General features: G+C 35.0%; 1 protein-coding gene across 5 annotated transcripts in view; it reads left to right on the forward strand.

The window, feature by feature from the left end:
• The window catches only part of Tbc1d4 (TBC1 domain family member 4), a 194,326-nt gene that overhangs the window by 150,273 nt on the left and 25,879 nt on the right, over positions 1 to 18,174 (forward strand). For 3 of the 5 annotated variants that reach the window (XM_048801300.1, XM_048801299.1, XM_048801298.1), the window contains exons 9-11: positions 5,702 to 5,776; positions 7,068 to 7,294; positions 9,234 to 9,398. In XM_048801300.1, the coding sequence (XP_048657257.1) occupies positions 5,702 to 5,776; positions 7,068 to 7,294; positions 9,234 to 9,398 (467 nt within the window). Of the gene's footprint in view, positions 1 to 5,701; positions 5,777 to 7,067; positions 7,295 to 9,233; positions 9,399 to 13,102; positions 13,127 to 18,174 lie in introns of all 5 variants that reach the window. The other 2 variants (XM_048801301.1, XM_015498733.2) reach the window with 2 other exon arrangements.

Raw genomic sequence — 18,174 nt, forward strand, 5'->3', positions numbered from 1 at the left:
TGCAAAAAAATAAGAGCGCTCATGTATAATGGCATAATTTGGCATCAATATTCTTTATATACAGAGTTATGAAAAATTGTGCTGTGAATGGATAATTGTGAATGTAATGCACTCCACTATTGTCATGTATGTAAGAAATAAATTTAAAAAAAGAATTCCTTTGTTTTTAAGGCCAGGTAACATTTCCATTGCATGTATACACCACATTTAGTTTAGTTTATTCATTCATCTGTCAGTGGACATCTGGATTACTTCAACATTTTGGCTGTTGTGAATAATGTCCTGGATATGGGCATTCAGATATCCAGATCTCTGCTTTCAGTTCATTTTCAGTTTTCCAGAAGAGGGATTTACTGATTCATTTAGTATCATATTTTTTACTTTGTGTAGGCCCACTATATTGTTTTTCATAATGGTTGTACCACTTTTTATTCCCACCAGCAATCCATAGAAATTACATTTTTTTCCACATACTTGCCAACACTTGTAATTCTGGGCTTTCTTATGTTTAATAAATAGTCATCCTAATGTGAATGTCCACTTTCATTTTAACAAAGTACTTATTTCATAGAAACAAGCAGTTAAATGAATGGTTCAACCTCCTCAATATTGGTTGTATGACAGTATCATAGTATCATTTATGGAACTTTCCAAAAATACAGATTTGTGGGCCCAACCCTATACTCAAAATGTATCAAAATATCAGGTGTGGGACTGAGGCACCTGATTTAGAAGTTCTATGAATGATTCTGATGTACTCTCTTTGTTTTGCAACTTAACTCACTATTTGTGATTGTCTTTGCTCTAGGATGGCCATTTGTGTTTGTTGGTTTTTGTTTTGTTTTTAGAGGATACCTAATGACTTTTATTTTAATTTTAATTTTTCATGTTTTTGGCTATTTGTTTTTAAAGTATTGTCACACATAAGCAGCATTAGTATCATCTGAGAACTTCTTAGGCATCTAAGTCCTGGCTTCCTTTATCAGAAATTCTTGAGTTGGGTCCAATAACAGATGTTTAGCCCTTCAAGTCATCCTGATGCCTGGCAAAATTTGAAAGCTGCTATTCTAGACAAGTCTAATTCTTAAGATATTAACATTGTAAATAAGGAATCAGCATTCACTAACATCAGCTATCAGAATTTAACACAGTGTTTCTTAAGAATTTTATTAGAAAGATAGTTTAAGTAGGTGATCAAGGGACCTGAAGGCAAGACCCCGCCCTGGCAGGCTTATATGTACGAACTTGCGTTTATTTCGCTTTTCTAAGCCATAGTTTCACCATTTGTAAAATGTGCGTAGTAATCCTGATTTACTTTATCATGAGGATTAAGTGTCAGTATATTGGGAAAAAATGACACTATACATCTGAGGTGGTATATTCAGTGGTTAGCCCCAGAACTCTGTCATTTACAAAATAGCAAAAGGGTATTTAGAGTGTTGTTCTCTTTATCTCTGTTTAGTACCCTGGCATCCTGCACAGTACTTGCATGGCCGCCTTTGAAGTGTCTCCTCTGCATGCCTTGAATTGCTATGGTGACTCTGTCAGCAAGGGCATAGCCATTCTATTTTGGTCAAGGTGGATACTGTAGCTTTTGTGTTCCAAAACGATGCCAAACGCCATAAATTTTGTGAACTAACAAGGTCTCGCTTGTGTCATGTGCTGCAGAAAGGACTTGTTAGGAAGTCTGGCATTTTTTTTTTCTTGTTGTATTAAATGGTATGTAGCAAAAGGGGTTTTGTGTCCTACAACTTGTCATCCCCACCCCTGAGTTTTACAGCAGAAGAGTCACACTCCAGTCGTAGAGTTGAGCTCATCATGGCCTGCCATTTTTATGTGGCAAAATATTTTACTTAGCTGATTATAGGTGTTTCTGCAATAGGATCCATTTTTTAAAAAAACGCTTAGAAGCTTAGTTCATTAGTATTAAAAAGTGGGTCTGAGGGAAAGGGCACCACAAATGAATTACCAAATCATAATAGAGTAAAATTGCAAGAGCTGTCTGTTCAAAGGTAAAGGACAGAGTCTTGGGTTCTGGTTGTTTGGTGCTATTTCGTAAGTTGAAATTTTCTAAAATGGAAATACTTAATATATTGTGTGAATCATTTTGAAAACAGTCCTCATTTCATGCCTTCTTCAGAGTAGTGTCCATGGCCTTCTGGTGGAAATGAGTGAATTAGTAACAGTCATAGAGAATAACCTTAAGTATGCTTGTTTCTCTTTGTGTAAAAACAACACACACATATGGATAAAATACCTTAATGAGTAAAATATGTGATTTAAATTGCTTTTCTAGTACTGGAAATGGCTTGGTACCCATGACTACTTTCTCTGTTGTGACCAAGTAACATGTTTGAGATATCAGACAAGTTGGGTGTATAAGTACTGGCTAAAAATAGCAGAGAGCAACTTGATGTTTACTGTACTGTCCTCTTGGTTACACAACTAACCCAGTAATTTATTAGCCACAAATACAGTTCATTATTAAAAGTATGTTAGTTATAGCATAGAACTGAAGAACTGAGGGAACTTGATAAGATTTTGGGATATTTGTAAAATTCTACTTAACCAACTAGGTAAGTTAGTTTTATTTGTGATTCTACATTCATAAAGTTCTACCTTAGGGAGTCAGTACTGAGAAGAAGTTCAAGGGCTTCACCCAGAAATGGAGCTTCCTCTGTTCACATTGCTGCTCTTAACTGGCTGTGTGAACTTGGACCATAGAATCTATCAGAACTTGTCTCCTTGTCTGTGAAGTTGAACTAATAACTATACCTACTTCACAGAATTGTTGTGAAGATGAAATAAGATAATTAATACAGTGTGAAATGTTTGCATAGTATATGGCCCATGATAAGTATTCAGTAATAGAAGATGAAGCTATGAATTTTATTATTGATATAGTTGTTATATAGAGTACCTATAGAAATAGAAAACTATAATTAGGCCTAGTGCCATGGCTCCCACCTGTAATCCCAGCAACTTGGATAACTGAGGCAAGAGGATCGAAAGTTCAAGGTCAGCCTCAGCACCTTAGCAAGACCCTCTATCAAAAAAAAAAAAAAAAAAAAAGGAATAGGGATGTGGCTCAGTGGTAAAGTAAAGTATTCATAAATTCAATCCTCAGCATCAAAAAAAGAAAAAGAAAAGAAACTATAATTATCATAGTATAGATGAATAAGTATTGCTTCTATGAAATAAAATAGGATACTATCATTATAAAGCAGCCAATTGAAAACAAGAAAGAACACTTAAATTTTTCTGGTAGGTGACTTAAAAAGCAAAATTCAATACAAGTCTAGGAAACTAGAGTTGAAAATCATCTTTTAGAAGATAGAATGAAATAAAAAAGTAGTGAAAAATAGAACAAGGTTAAATAGTTAAAGGATCAGTCTGGAAACTCAAAAACTGAAAATTAGGAACTCCAGAAAGAGAACATGCCTGCAGGAAATTTTCAAAGAAAGAACTTAAGTTTTTTCTTAGAACTAATGAACATGAGTTTCCAGATTTAATAGGCCCAGAGAGTGCACATGAGAACAGCTGAACAAAAGTCATGCCAAGGCACATAGTTGTGAAATTCAGAATTCCCAAGGGTAAACTTAGATTCTGTTCCAAAAAGAAATAGCAGGGCTTACACACAGCCTCTAGATTGACTAAGACATTAGACTTCTGAACTGAAGGACATTTGAGCAATACTAACATGGTATAAAGGAATGTTTCCAACCAGAATTATGTATTCAGCCAAACTGTTAATGAAATACAAGACAGAGTAATGACATTCACAGACATGCAAATTAAAATTACCTCCCAGTCTCCCTTTTCTCAGAAAACACCTGGAGAATGTCCTCCACCTAAATGAGGAAGTAAACTGAAAAAGAGAAAGACATGGGATCAAGGAGACAGAAATTAAAACATAGAAAGGTGAAAGTAGATTTCTACACTGATAGTGAAGAAAATGCTCGGAAGATCTGTAATGCAGGGCCAGATTGCAGCAAGAAGACGGGTTTCTATAATAAGTAGTTCAAAGATAAAGGGAAAAAACCCCTATAATTAAGGAATTATGTGATGAGTGATTAAATCCCGATCTGTTGGAGAGTTTTACAATAAATTTGTGATTTCTGAGCAGTCATTAACTCCGTGAGAAATAAAGTGTACAAGACATGAGATGTAATCAAATGTAATTATAGTAAATATGTAGCTTATCTGCAAATAGTGTTTAAAAATCATAATAATTTAAGCACAAAATACTGATTCAACTGATATGTGTTGTAACTATATTGAGGGAGAAGGGCAAGAGAGAAGTGTGTGTATGTGTGTGTTTAGAGTGGGTGGGGAATGAAGTAAGAGTATTAACTTCTCATTAATATGTAGTGCCTAAAGTGGAAAGACTCAAAAATAGTATTTTGAGCTGAACATCAGAAGAGAAGCATCAGTATAAATAATTTAAGATTTGGTTTGGGGAGTGGGACTGAAAATGTGGAGTAGGGGTTGGTGGTCTCCAGTTTTTATTACAAGCTTTGGCAGTACAGTTTGACTTTTGAAACTTTGGGCAGGTTATTACTTTGATTAAAAATTAAAATGATGGGCCAGGATTGTGGTTCAGTGGTAGAGCACTTGCCTAGCATGTATGAGGCAATCCACATGTATGAGTTCAATCCACATAAATAAATAAATAAACAAATAAACAAATAAAATAAAGGTATTGTGTACATCTGCAATTAAAAAAAACATTTAAAAAATTGAAATTAAATTTAGTCTTCTCTGTCTCCCAAATTAAACCAAGGTATGTGTGGAGACACTTTAAAACTGTGAAGCACTGTGCAGATGTTGTGCATGCTTTTATTTTATAGAGTCACTGTCACATCGACCTGGCTTGTACTTCCCGGTCATTCCTGTTAGAACTTTTTCGTGTGTTGCAGGAGTTTATAGAACTCCTCAGTCTGTGCTGTGTCTCTTAAGACCTTCTGAAGGATGTGGCTCAAACCTGCCTTTGTATTCTCTTTCCTTCATTAGTTAGCTGCAGTTTCTTCCTATGTAAAGTGAGGGGATGAAACAAAATGATTGGTCAGATCTCTTTTTTAGATTATCTTTGAAATTCACACCGAAAGACCACATGGAAAGATCAAGAATCAGTTTGCTGGTCTTGAAGCTGGCTGATACCTAATCTTCTGGAATGAAATGACTTACTGGAGTAGTTTTGCATTATGGAATAATGAATAAAGCAAAATTAATAAATTTTGAAAGTCCCTTTTTCTATTTCTTAAAACCTGTTATAATCCTATAATGTGGAGCTTAAGGTCTGTAACATGTGGTGTGGACAATGTATGTATTAAACTTGATCTTTGTAACTTTTCTGGTTTTTGCTCTACCCTCCACATTTGTGTTTTATCTGTATGAGATTCAGAGTTACAGGAGTTCTCACTCATCTCATAGATGAATAATGTTTAACCTTGTAACCAAAAGAGTTCAAAAAGCTTGATCTGAGTATCTTGTTCTCTAATAGTTGATTAACAAATAATGGGGATGGGGACTGTTTCTGTTTATGCTGCTATCATGGATGTTAAAATAGCTGAAAAGTTTGAGAGAACCACAAATGGATCAATTTAATGCCCACATGGAAAGGCAACCTCAAATTGCCTTCTATAGTTTTGAAATAAAAATCCAAGCTGTATAAGGAGTTAATTTTATTCTCTTCACTCAGGGAGCTAACAGGATGAGAGGTCGGCTTGGAAGTATGGACAGCTTTGAACGGTCTAACAGTCTTGCTTCGGAGAAGGTATCTAATCTGATCTCCTTTGTTTACCCCAAATTGCAATTTAGTAAAAACCAACACCAATATCATAATATGCCTGCCTCTTTATTTTATTATGAGTTCTTTATGGCTTTCAAAATATAAACATTGAGGTTTTGTTATTTTAAATAAGTAGGCCCTGACTGTAAACATGCTGGTCTTTGTTCAGAGAAGCCTTCTGCTGGGACACATGTCTCCTGCAGATAGTGTTCTCACAGACTTGTCACTTTTTGTAGGTAGTATGCTTTGGGGGACAGTGTTTGAGCAACGATTAATCGAGAGCCATAGAAAACCAGCCATCTAATTGCTATACTTGTACAGTGATTTTTTTTGGTTGTTGTGTTGTTCTCTTCCCATATTACCATTTTCCTCCTGTTTTATCATTTCAGCTGCAACTTTAGCCTCTCTTCTACCTCACAGATAACTCCCCCCAGGTTTGGTTTCCTGTTTTCTGCATTGTGTAACATGTAACCCGAGGCATAGGCAACCTTTCTTTAATGGAAAAATGTTTAAATATTTTTATTAAACTTTTTGTTGATGGAGTTTGGGGACTTAGTCTGGCTACATATGTCTCTGTTGTCCCTAACCCAGGTTTATCAAATGAAACATTTTTACATTGGTGCCTGTTCTGGAAAGTATGCATACCTGACTGAATTGAAAGATTTATGGTATCTATTCATGCAACAGGAGACACATTCCAGCTCAGCTCGCCTTTCTTTCATTTCCTGTTTTTGTGTCTTTTAAAAGAACTTTACCTCCGGGAACATGTAGTTGAATAGAAACATCCAGAGTGAAGGAAGATACCAGGCTTTATTTTATTTTCCCTCAGGCTTTGCCATGAGACTTGGATACTTAGGCATTGTGATATCATTTTGACAGTACAGGAAGCGTGCAGCGATATGCCACGGAAATTAGGAGATGGGTTAACACAGACTCCACCCTCATTTGGTCATGGTCTCTTTTCATCTCCCCAACAACAGTGAGAAAAGCACAGTAGCTGTAGCATTTTACCACCGTGTCAGGGGAAAGAATACCTTTTCTGATCCCTTTCACTTTCTGGCCTATCTTTCGGATGCTGTCTTACAGCTGCTTATCAGAAGTGGGCTGTGGTGAGACTGATTAGCCTTCACCAGGGATTGAGTAAAAAAGAAAAAAAAAATAGTTTTGTCATGACTCAGGAGGAAGATGAGGCACCCTGTCCCCATTGAGCCCTGATCTTCTGCAGGTCCACTTCGAACCTTGTAGGAAAGAGAGACCCCTTGTGCTTGCGTTTCAGGACTACTCGCCAGGGGACTCTCCTCCAGGGACACCACCAGCCTCTCCGCTGTCCTCTGCTTGGCAAGCGTTCCCCGAGGAGGATTCTGACTCCCCACAGTTTCGAAGACGGGCTCACACGTTCAGCCACCCTCCTTCAAGCACAAAGAGAAAGCTGAATTTGCAGAATGGGAGGGCTCCCGGGGTGCGCTCCCCTCTGCTGAGGCAGAGCTCCAGCGAGCAGTGCAGGTAAGTCAGGCCTCTCCCCACAATGTGAAATCAGATTCCCACGTCACCCTGTGTGGGTCACTGTGGAGTCTGGGTCGATTGTGACTTCATGCTCTAGCCAACTTTTTAGTTTTTAGAAAGAACATAAAAATAAACTGAATTTCTTTACCTCAGTGATTAAGGGAAGTGGGTCAAGGTCAAAGTGTATTCATAGAAAAGAGTTAATGCACTCATTTCATATGGATGAGAACTTTTTTTCCCCCAAGAATATTAGAGAAAACACGATATCATGCAGTTGTTTTGTCTGAAAACTTACTGACAACACATATTACTCAGTGTTTTTCTTAATGATGGCTGTCAATAAGCAAAGTCAGCAAATTTAAAAATAACAAAGCCGTAGAATTTCCTGTTGGCCTCAGTAAAATTCCAGGTTTTAAAAAAAGTCACTTAAGTTACCTTCATACATGAGATAATTTTTGGCTATATTTTACTATTAGTAAAGCTAAATATGAAAAGCACTACAAATTTTATCGAAACTAAAGCAATATTAGAAAGAAGACTAAATATACCCTAATTATAGTCAGTGGCCATTAGAAATTATCTTAGATGGTATTTAAAAAAATAATAAAATTGTTTGTTATGGTAAGAAGTAGTAAAAGGAATAAACCTAGAAATGATTCTATTTCTTGCTGTGTAGCATAGATCCCAATTTATATCTTAGAAATAATTTAGTTTCTCTTCTTTACCTGTGAGTTTGATACAAAAAAATAAGGTTGATTGCCAGTTGCCAGTTGGAAATAAAATAAAATTTGAAGTAAAAATTCCAGAAAGGCTAATACTTGATAGCCAATGTTATCAGATTTACTAGCATGTTTTTATTCTTGTTGTTTTCTGAATGATTTCGAAATCTACAAATTAGGTATTATGGTATGAACAAACATTTGTCTCGAGTTTGCTTTGTGTGTGAAGGAGATTAAGTATTCATAGGCAACCATGATTTTTAAAAAATGATTATTTATAATTTTGTATTTACCCAACATAATAAATCTCTTCCCCCCCAGAAATAATTACTTTTTAAAAGTGTTATTGTATTTTTGTATACCTTTATTTTATTTATTTATTTTTAATTGGTACTAAGGATCAGATCAACCTAGTGCCTCACACATGCTAGGCAAGTGCTCTATCACTGAGCTACAAATTTTGCAGCAGGAACAATTACTTTTAAGAATTAAAACCATCAGTTGTTTTAGACTATAAATGATATCTCAGTGCTTCCCTCATGCTTTTGCACAATTTGTAATGTATAAGTTCAAATAATTTCTATCAATATAAAAAGATGTCATTTATGTCCTTATAAAAACTTACCACACAGATTATTGTCTATAAAAAGGAAAAAGAGCTAAATGGGAGATTTAGGGCTCTGGATTGAACCATAGTGGCACCATTTCACAGGCTTCAGGAAAGAACACAGCCATTAATCTTTGTTAAGCCAGAGGTATTATGGTGACTTCCAACAAGCAGACATGTTGCTGTCAAAGAGTTAGTTAGAAGGGTTTAGATCTTTAAAATAGTTTTTGAACTGCTCATAATCAGTTTTTCATTCTGGACCTTGTTTTCCTGTAATTATTTGCGCTTCCCTAGTTTTTACCCTTGAATTATCTTTTGCATGTAAAAACAAGCAATTTTTTATCCTAAAATTGTTAAGAATTTTTAAGGAGATGAACACCAATGGATAGAGATACTGCATAGATGAGGAATTCAATTCGTGCGAGAGTGACAGTTCAAGCCCGGTCACCTCAACAGAGAACTGCATGCTTTTTTTGAGTATAAGATTCAGCCCTGATCCTTTAAAGGAAAGGTTAAATTAATAGCAACAACCTGTTTATATGCTTTTTCATAGTGAATGAAGATTTTGCTAAAATATAAATTAAGACAAATTTGCTGTATTTTCTGTACTCAGCATTCTTCCACCAGTTCGACGCATGCACAAGGAGAATAATTCTTCCTCCAGTCTTCCAAGTCTTCACACTTCCTTCTCTGCCCCTTCCTTCACTGCCCCCTCTTTCCTGAAAAGCTTTTACCAGAATTCAGGTAGACTGTCCCCACAATATGAAAATGAAATCAGGTGAGATCAGTGTCCTCTGTTTGCAAAGCAAAATTTTCTGCAGTGATATACTGATAAGTTACTAAAAAGTGGCTGATTAATTTTGGAGTGACATTTATGCATCCTTCTGTGTGCTTGTTCTAATCTGTTTCTAATATGTTGACTTTAATTCCAATTAATTTAAAAATGAGTAGTTTCAAATCTTTTTGTGACATGATTGTCTTTTTAAATTAATTTTTTAAAAATTATTTGTATTTCTTTGCCTTGGAGCCCAGAGTCTAAACTTTGTATTGTTTGGAACAAGACCTGGTGCTAACACATACTAAGTAAATTTGAACCGATCATGCTTTTTTTTTTTTTTTTTTTAAGCTCTCTGGATATGTTTCATAGAACCCAAAAGCCACTGATTGAATTAGACTAAAGGTTTAAGTGAAGTATGTCTTAAGTTCTAAGTATGTAGAATATTTCTTAGGTACTTTTTTGATTTTTCAATGACAGACTTAACTTTCTGAAACTTAATGTACATCAAATAAATGGGTACAGGATCATGTTGATAGCAGATCTGAACTAGCATAAGGGATCTCTTCAATCTTGTAGCTATTCTGTTTTGTTTCATATTTGTCCCCAGTAGAGAAAACGTGTAGCCTGTTAAAACTTGTTGCTTGCTCTTTTAGCTGTGCAAAATTAGATGTGGGTATTCTTGGAGAATTGCCTCCTTTTTAAAAATGGAAATAAATACGTGAAATTATACCAGTCATTCGAATTCTTAGTGAAGTATTGCACAGCTCTGGAATGTGGTGGGGTAAGGGTACCCTTTAAAGGGGTTATTGTTGACCTAAGAAGTCTGTGAGATGCATTCCTTTTTGATTTAGTTTGGTTCACATGTTTTTTATCAATAAATAGTATTCTATTTGATACATCACAGTTATCTACCTTCTTGCTGATGGACATTTGGGTTTGCTTTTAGTTGTTTGGTAATTGGCAATTTTTGTAGTCAAGGAGAGGAATGCATGCTTCGGCCAGGCTTGGTGTCACTAAAATCTTCTTGAATATTCTTTTGGCCTATTTTAATTTAGACTTAGGATATTCTAAAAGCTAGCACTATAACTAGATAACCCTCATTAGCTGGTTAAATTAGACTAACACTTGAATTATTTCTGATTATCTTTTACCTGAGTGGCAATTTTTTTTCACTCTAAGAAAGATAATTAATTTGGATTATATAATTATGAATCTGAAGTTTGCTCTGAATTAGCACAGAGCTTACAAGGCCCTGGGTTCAATCACAGCACTACCAAAAAAAAAAAAAATAATAAAGTTTATTTTAAAGTTTTCAGGGACAACTTTGTGGGAGAAGTTGTAAAGGAAGTTAGTCACAAAAAATAGTATAATATATATGGAATATGCAATGAATTTAAAGAACCAAGACTGTACATGCATAAAAATCTATCATAATACCACCTATTAATAAGAATGGAACCATCAAACCTTGTTTCAGTTTCTTATTGTTATAGTAGTTAAAGTGAGCATACAAGAATCCTTGTTTCTTTCCTACAAAGTAACAATTAGAGATTGCCATTGGGAAGGTCAAAGGTCTACTATAAATAGGACATAGAGTACAAAAGAAGTGGCTTACTTTTTAAAATATTGCTTATATTGTTTAATAAGGTTGTGTATTTGTTTTCAGGAATTCCTGCTTAGGCGTGTGTAGTGTTATTGCTACTAGTGTTCCAGAGCCCTTGATACCTCAGTCCTAACAGAAGGATTTAGTGTTAGGTTGAAAAACTTCACCTTTTGGTAGCTATTTTATTTGAAGGGTTGTATTTAAAATACAGAGACCTTTTCAATTTGCAGGATCTAACATTCTGCTTTTCCTGGTTATGAGTAATTCTAAAAACCAGAGAGTAGTTCTTTTTTTCTTTTACACTTTTCTACATTCGTTTAGTTTGACATCATAGAATCAGTAGGCCAAAAAGTATACTTACAATGTGAAAACACTTTCACTGAAAAGTGCACTGATCCTAAGTATACAGCTCAGTGGATCACCAGTGACACACCCCTATGTCACCATTGCCCGGGCTATAAGCAGAAGGCTTGCAGTGCCATGCTCTTCTTCCCATCCTGTCGCCATTATGCTGGCCTCATATATCATAGGTTAGTTCTGTCTGGTTTTGAGTGTTATATAATTGGGATGATACATTATCTGTTCCTTTTTTATTTGGCTTCTTTCACTGACTTTAGATTGTGAGGTTCATTCCTGTTTTTATGTGTACTTTATTCATTTTTAATACTGTATAGTATTTCATTTAATAGATCACAGTTTATTCATGCTCTTTTGAATTGGCATTTGATTGTTCCTAGGCTTTGCTTTTGAAAAGAGTTCTGCCTTGACTATTATCTATGTATCATTTATTGCATATATGTATTATTGGTGAATACCTACACAGTAATAAAATTATTGGACAAAATGCACGCTTAGGTTATTTTAACTAGTAGGTGACTTAGACATAGGTTCACTAGTTGCAGTCTTGGAGAGAGTGACTTTATGTTTGTGCTTTGAAATAATTTCAGATTTATAGAAAAGTTGCAAAAATAGAGGATTCCTTTTAATCCTTTATCTAGATTAATCCATTTTGATATTTTGCTGCATTTTTGTGTCATTCTCTTTGTCTAGGTACATATCTACTTCTGCATTATATGCACATACATATTGCTTCATTTTGAGCCATTTGTGAATAGGTTGCATGTATCATGTCTTTTACTCTTGATACTTGAGGATGGTGTATTTCCCAAAAACAAAGATATTCAAGAGCTTGGTTTGATCCAGTGTTTTTTGACTTGTGCATTTCACATTGCCACTTGTTTCAGAGTGAACATCATATATACACAGTTACCATGATTTCTGGAACTATTCAGAATAGGGAGAGGAGGAGATTCATAATACTACCAATTGTAATTTGCTTGTTACTTGGTACCTAGTATCTTTTTTGCATAAAATGGATTTCTAAATATGCAAAACCAAGTAGAGAATAGGATAGGGTAGGATGTGGGCTAGCAATACTATTACTCTTTTAAAAGAATATTTATTTGTAATTTTAAATTCAAGTTAGGCATACTTCTTTAGGACCACTGTCTTGAATTTCTGCTGAGCAGGAGGAGCCAAGATCTTTTTAATATCATGGTTTGTTGGATAGTAGATCAATTTGCATGAAATTGAAATGATAGAGGGAAGGGAATAAGCACATTTTTTGTTTTATCAGACTTTGAATTAATTTTTGAAAATTTAACATTTTATTGTCCAGTGGTTAAATTATAATTTTGTATGATGATATATTTTTCTGACATATATATCTTTTCTATTAACAGGCATCTTTATTACTCCTTATAACTGCTTCTGAGGTTTTAAGCTTATATTTAAAAAAAATTACTTGTATTACAGTTTATTGGTCAAAAGTAAATGATAATTTTTTAGAGTGACAGTCATTACATTTTTTTACTTAAAAAGCTTTTCATGAGAAAGTAAGGTTTTTGCTGAAGTGCTTGTGGTACGGTTTTGGTTTTATAGTTCCCTTGTATTCATTGATAAAAATCGCATAACTGTCCATTACATTTCATTTGTTGAAGTAACCTTATTGATGACTTAAGGAAATGTATTTTTATTCTAAGTCCTGATTTTGGACATATATCTCTCTGCTAATACGTTCCTTGTTTTCCTGTTCTACTAGACAGGACACTGCTTCAGAATCAAGGTGATTAGAGATTAAATATTTTCATTTAAAAAATTCACAGATTTTCCCACTGAATGCCATCATTAATCCAAGAAGCAGTTTTGGTTGTCTCCTGAATGCATGCTGGCCTCCTGGGTGCTAAGTCTACACAGTAGGGAAATGTGACCCTTGGCGTAATCAAAGATCATGAATTACCATGTAAAGTGTGGATTGCAAACAAAAATCCTGTTTCTACTCTATTCCATGTTGAAATTTCCTTAGAACTGTGCTTTGGCCTTCAACCAAAGCCTAATCTTAATTTTAAATTAATAAAAGTTTAGTTGGGAGACACATATGTCCATCTGAGGAGTTTCTTCCAAGTCCCAAGAAGATGAAGAAATGATTTATCCTAAAGTAACATACTTGTAAAATGGAATCTGGTTTTCACCTGATAAAGAATATTAATTTTTTTTCTATTCCTCTTAATTCCTGTCATGCTGGTCACTGTGAGACCTTGGTAAAGCCTTGTGGATGTCCCATTGGTCTGGACACAGGGAAACATCTAATTCCTTATTATTGGTGCCTCACCATACCTTGGTGACAGCTTTTCCTTGGATTCCCCTGCACTCTGTGGAAAATGTCCAGAATCATTGCTCAACAGCTCAACTGCAAACATTTATCTGCTTTGCTCCTGTTTCTACACTATATCACAAGTCTCATGAGAAACATATGTGGCCATCTTCCTATTTGTGACCACTGACATTTAGATTTCTTGGTAGCTGCAATAACAACATAGTATCATAGATTATGCTAGAATGAGACATCAAGGAGAGAAAAGTCCTCAGAGAAATATTTTGGCCATATTGCTAAGATAAAAAGTGATTTTGTTTTTGAGACTTGTTAATTGACCTATATACACCTCTCCCCCTTTTTTTGGTGGGTTGGATGTGTGATCATTTCAAGAATACTTTTTATCTGTTTTCAAAAGTCTGGTAGAGATGTTTGTTTTGTCTTGTACCCTTTTAGGTTCTAACCATGGGCATAAAACTTGATCTGCTTATTACTTTTAGAGATTATCTGGCCTATAGTTTCCTTATTTTACACATGGTTAGATTGAGCCCCAGAGAGGTTTTCTATTGTGGTGGATATCATTTTTCTTATCTTAAGTTATCATATGTACCATACAGGGATGTTTTAAATTCCGAGGTGCAAAGCATTTTTAAATATCTGCATTCAGTGTGTAGAGTTTAGGAAATAAAACCCTTTGTTCTCCTCTCTCTTTTTGCCTACACATTGTTCCGCTGACTAATCTGTCTCTTTTGACTCACAGCTCAGCTACCACTTATTGATTTCCACTAGAGTGGTTCAATCTCAATGTTATTTAATTAGTAAAGATTTTCCATAGGCTGACAGATGTGTACCTAGTTGAAAACCTGAACTTGCATATAAACTCTTACTGCACTGGAGGCAATTATGAGTTAAATTGTACTATGATCCTGTGGAATAAACTAAAAAATTTTATCAGTATATTGTTCTATGCAGGCTTGAAGGCATGGAAAAGAAAGCTTCTTCACCTTTCCATTAAATAGTTCCCTCCTATAGGGAAGGAAATAAAAAATAAAAACAAAATAAATTAATCACATTTTGTTCTATCTTGCGTTGTAGTGGGCTGCAATCCAGCTAGATTTATCTAGTGTGTTGTCATTTATTTGGGCTTTGTGATGCTGGTAGTTAAAGTTTGGTGCTAGGGAGTTGGGTGGTGGGATGGGAGACAGTCTGCTGCTCAGCAGAACACATTTATGAAGCTGGCAGAAGAGCTGACTTTTATACAAAGTGTATCTGTGTTGGCCTTGTGAGAAAATGACCGTTCGAACACCTTCATTAGGTACAATGTTCAATGCGTTGATTCTTACCCAAGCAGGCACATGCATTAAAAGTTCTGTTAACTTAAAAAGTAAGATGTTAACAGTAGATGTAATGAAAATTATAACTGTTCAAGGTCATATTAAGAAGTCATCTTATGCCAGGCATGGTGGCACTTGCCTGTAATCCCAGCGGCTCGGGAGGCTGAGGCAGGAGGATAATAAGTTCATAGCCAGCCTCAGCAACTTAGTGAGGCCCTAAGCAACTCAGTGAGACCCTGCTTCTAAATAAAATATGAAAAAGAACTGGGGATGTGACTCAGTGGTTAAGCATCCCTGGGTTCAATCCACAGTACCAAAAAAAAAAAAAAAAAGAAGTCATCTTGCAGCTTTAGGGGGTTCACATTTTATCCATAACTTTAAAAAATATTTTAAGTTGTAGATGGACACAATATCTTTATTTTGTTTATTTCGTTTTTTTCTGTAGTGCTGAGGATCAAACCCAGTGCCTCATGCATACTAGCCAAGTGCTCAACCACTGAGCTACACACAACCCCAACCTTATCCATAACTTTTGATAGATGCAAAATGCCCCTCTCAGCCTACATGATTATAACATATAATGTGGCTTATTTTCTCCCCTTGTAAAGCCCTCATTTGTATCCATGGATTGTGGTTCTCAGTTAATTGGCAAATAGTAGTAGGAAGTACATATTGAATACACCAACACAGAACTGGGCAAGAATTCTCCAAGTTGTACTTCCTTCCTAGCTACTCATTTTTTATTTCATAAATTTCTGCTAGAGGAAATACTGGCACAGAAGACTCTTCCTGAATATGTTTTTTTTTTGGGGGGGAAGCAACTTAATAATGTACATGTTTACATTCTAAAACACAGATGAAGGTGGCAAAGATTATTTGGGAAAATAAGGGAATGTCTATAATTTGTTTCATGACTTTAAAAATGTAAAGATAATAAAGTAGCAACGTATGTATATTATACTATATTAAGCTGTTTTGTTTAAAATCAACAAGAATATTCATTATGAATTGCACTTATTTCAGAGAAACTGAAGTGAGGCATTTACACAAATAAAGCACCTTTTAGTGTTTTGAAGTTAGTTCTCTGCTGAAATAGATCATTCCATTCAAAAGTAGAAAGAAAATTACCCAACCAAGAGACTTACTTCTGACTAGAGACTAATTTTTTTTCCATCCAAAATACAGAGAATTTTGGGGGTCCTGACAGCTTTGTTTTTATGTCCTATAGAGTTTTGCAGGAACTAATGCAGAGTATTTACACTGGCATGATAAAGCATAGTGCCTCCATGTTGGATTCTGGATTACCTGGCTTTGAGTCCTGGCTCCATTGTTTGTCATCTGAGTGACTACGGGCAAGTTACTTAGATGCTTTCTACCTTAGGTTTCTTACCAAAAATGGGAAGAGTAATAACACTACCATAGATGGTTGCTGTGAGGACAAAATTATTTCATACTTGTAAGATGACTGCTGTGTAGCATGAGCTTTGTGTGAGTCTTAATTACCACTATTATTATGACAATAGACACCATGTTATCTTCTTTTTTTTTTAACTCAGAAAGTAGACATTCTACTTGACTTCCATGCTAAGTTTAATTAAAGAAGTTAAAGTGAAAAGGAATGTTGTAGCCAAAACGAAAAATAAAAACAAAAGAAATGTCACCTCCCAATGCAGTTTCCAAGTCGAGACATACGAATTTCAATGCACAGTGTTTCATATGGTTTTGATTCTTGAAATTGCCACCTTAAGAGTGTCAGATTGTCAGCTACATCAGTGAGCAGCTGTTAGCTGCACATGAGCACTACTGGCTGAAACCTTATCAGGAACCTGATTTTCTCATACATGTCTCCTCTTATGAAATGAAGCAGATTAGCTCTCACATATCTGGGCAACCACACTACTTTTTGAGGATGTAGTTTTTTAGTACAAGATAAAGGATCAATGATGTGTTATGTTAAGTTCCCCTTTTTGGTATATTATTATCTTTTATTTTGTCTACTAATTTTTGTCTATTACTGGTTGTTAAATTCCAGACCTGGGTAGAGAGTTTTTCACTTAATAGTTTATTCAATTATAGGGCTTAAAAATTTAGAAGTAATACAATTTTTAAATATGCAGGAGTAGACTAATGTCAGGGTAATTTCTGCAACTAGTTTATAACATATTCCCCTCCAAAGCTTGAATTTTGCAGGTAGTAATGAAACTGATATGGGTACCACTCACTTTGATTAGTAGTACTTTCTAAACACTTACTATATCATAACAGTGAATTTTTTTCAAAAATGATGTTTTAGTTTCAGCATAAAAATATGAACATTTAGAATTCTTTCATTTGGTTTATTCTGATTTCGTTTATTAGCGCTACCAGAAAATCAGGAGAAATGAATACTTGTAGAAAGAACATTTACCCTTTGAGGCATTGAAGTATGTACTTTAATAGAAGTATTTCATTTAGATTTCAAAGCATAAATTGTAAATTTGAAGCCCTCCTATAGGGAAGGAACTACACTTGCTAGGAAAAAAAGGTGCTTTTTGTTGTTGATTAACAATCTTGTCATTATGTACTCTACCAGTGCCATCAACAGCTCAGTCTGTACTTTTGGGAAACAGCTACCAGAACTTTCTGCCAGAAAGATTTAAACTCATGCCTACTAATCAATTAAGAAGGTAGACCTCAGCCATATTTTTTTCCTCCATTTTACTTAAGCTTCTAAGCTAATATTTCATATGGTTATATAAAGCATTAATTTATTCAAGGGTTATTTCTTTAGTGCTTACTATTTATTACAGTGGGAGCTAGCAATTTACTCCTGAACTGGGTAGTTAGCAAATAATTCAGGTGAGATACTGTTACAAATGTTAAGGTACAGACTACTCTGAGAGTATTATCAAGATGTACACATTATATAGAGAACATTTGAATCACAGAGAAAGTAATATTTGAACGACTGCTTTCCAAAGGAGAAATAAAGATGAATCTATTTATTCAGTATTGTAGGGAGTTTTGAACCTTGGACACCTAATAGGGTTACAATTTTATGTAGGATACATAACATGTGACTATATTGACATGTATGTCTCAGCTACTTCCTCAAATAGCATAACACAATATGACACTTGATATCTGCATGTCAGCTCAGAGGTATGTCCTTTTCTTACTCTTAGTTTAGCTAAAGTAATATTTTAG

The sequence above is a fragment of the Marmota marmota genome, unplaced genomic scaffold (assembly GCF_001458135.2).
Source record: "Marmota marmota marmota unplaced genomic scaffold, marMar, whole genome shotgun sequence".
NCBI lineage: Eukaryota > Metazoa > Chordata > Mammalia > Rodentia > Sciuridae > Marmota > Marmota marmota.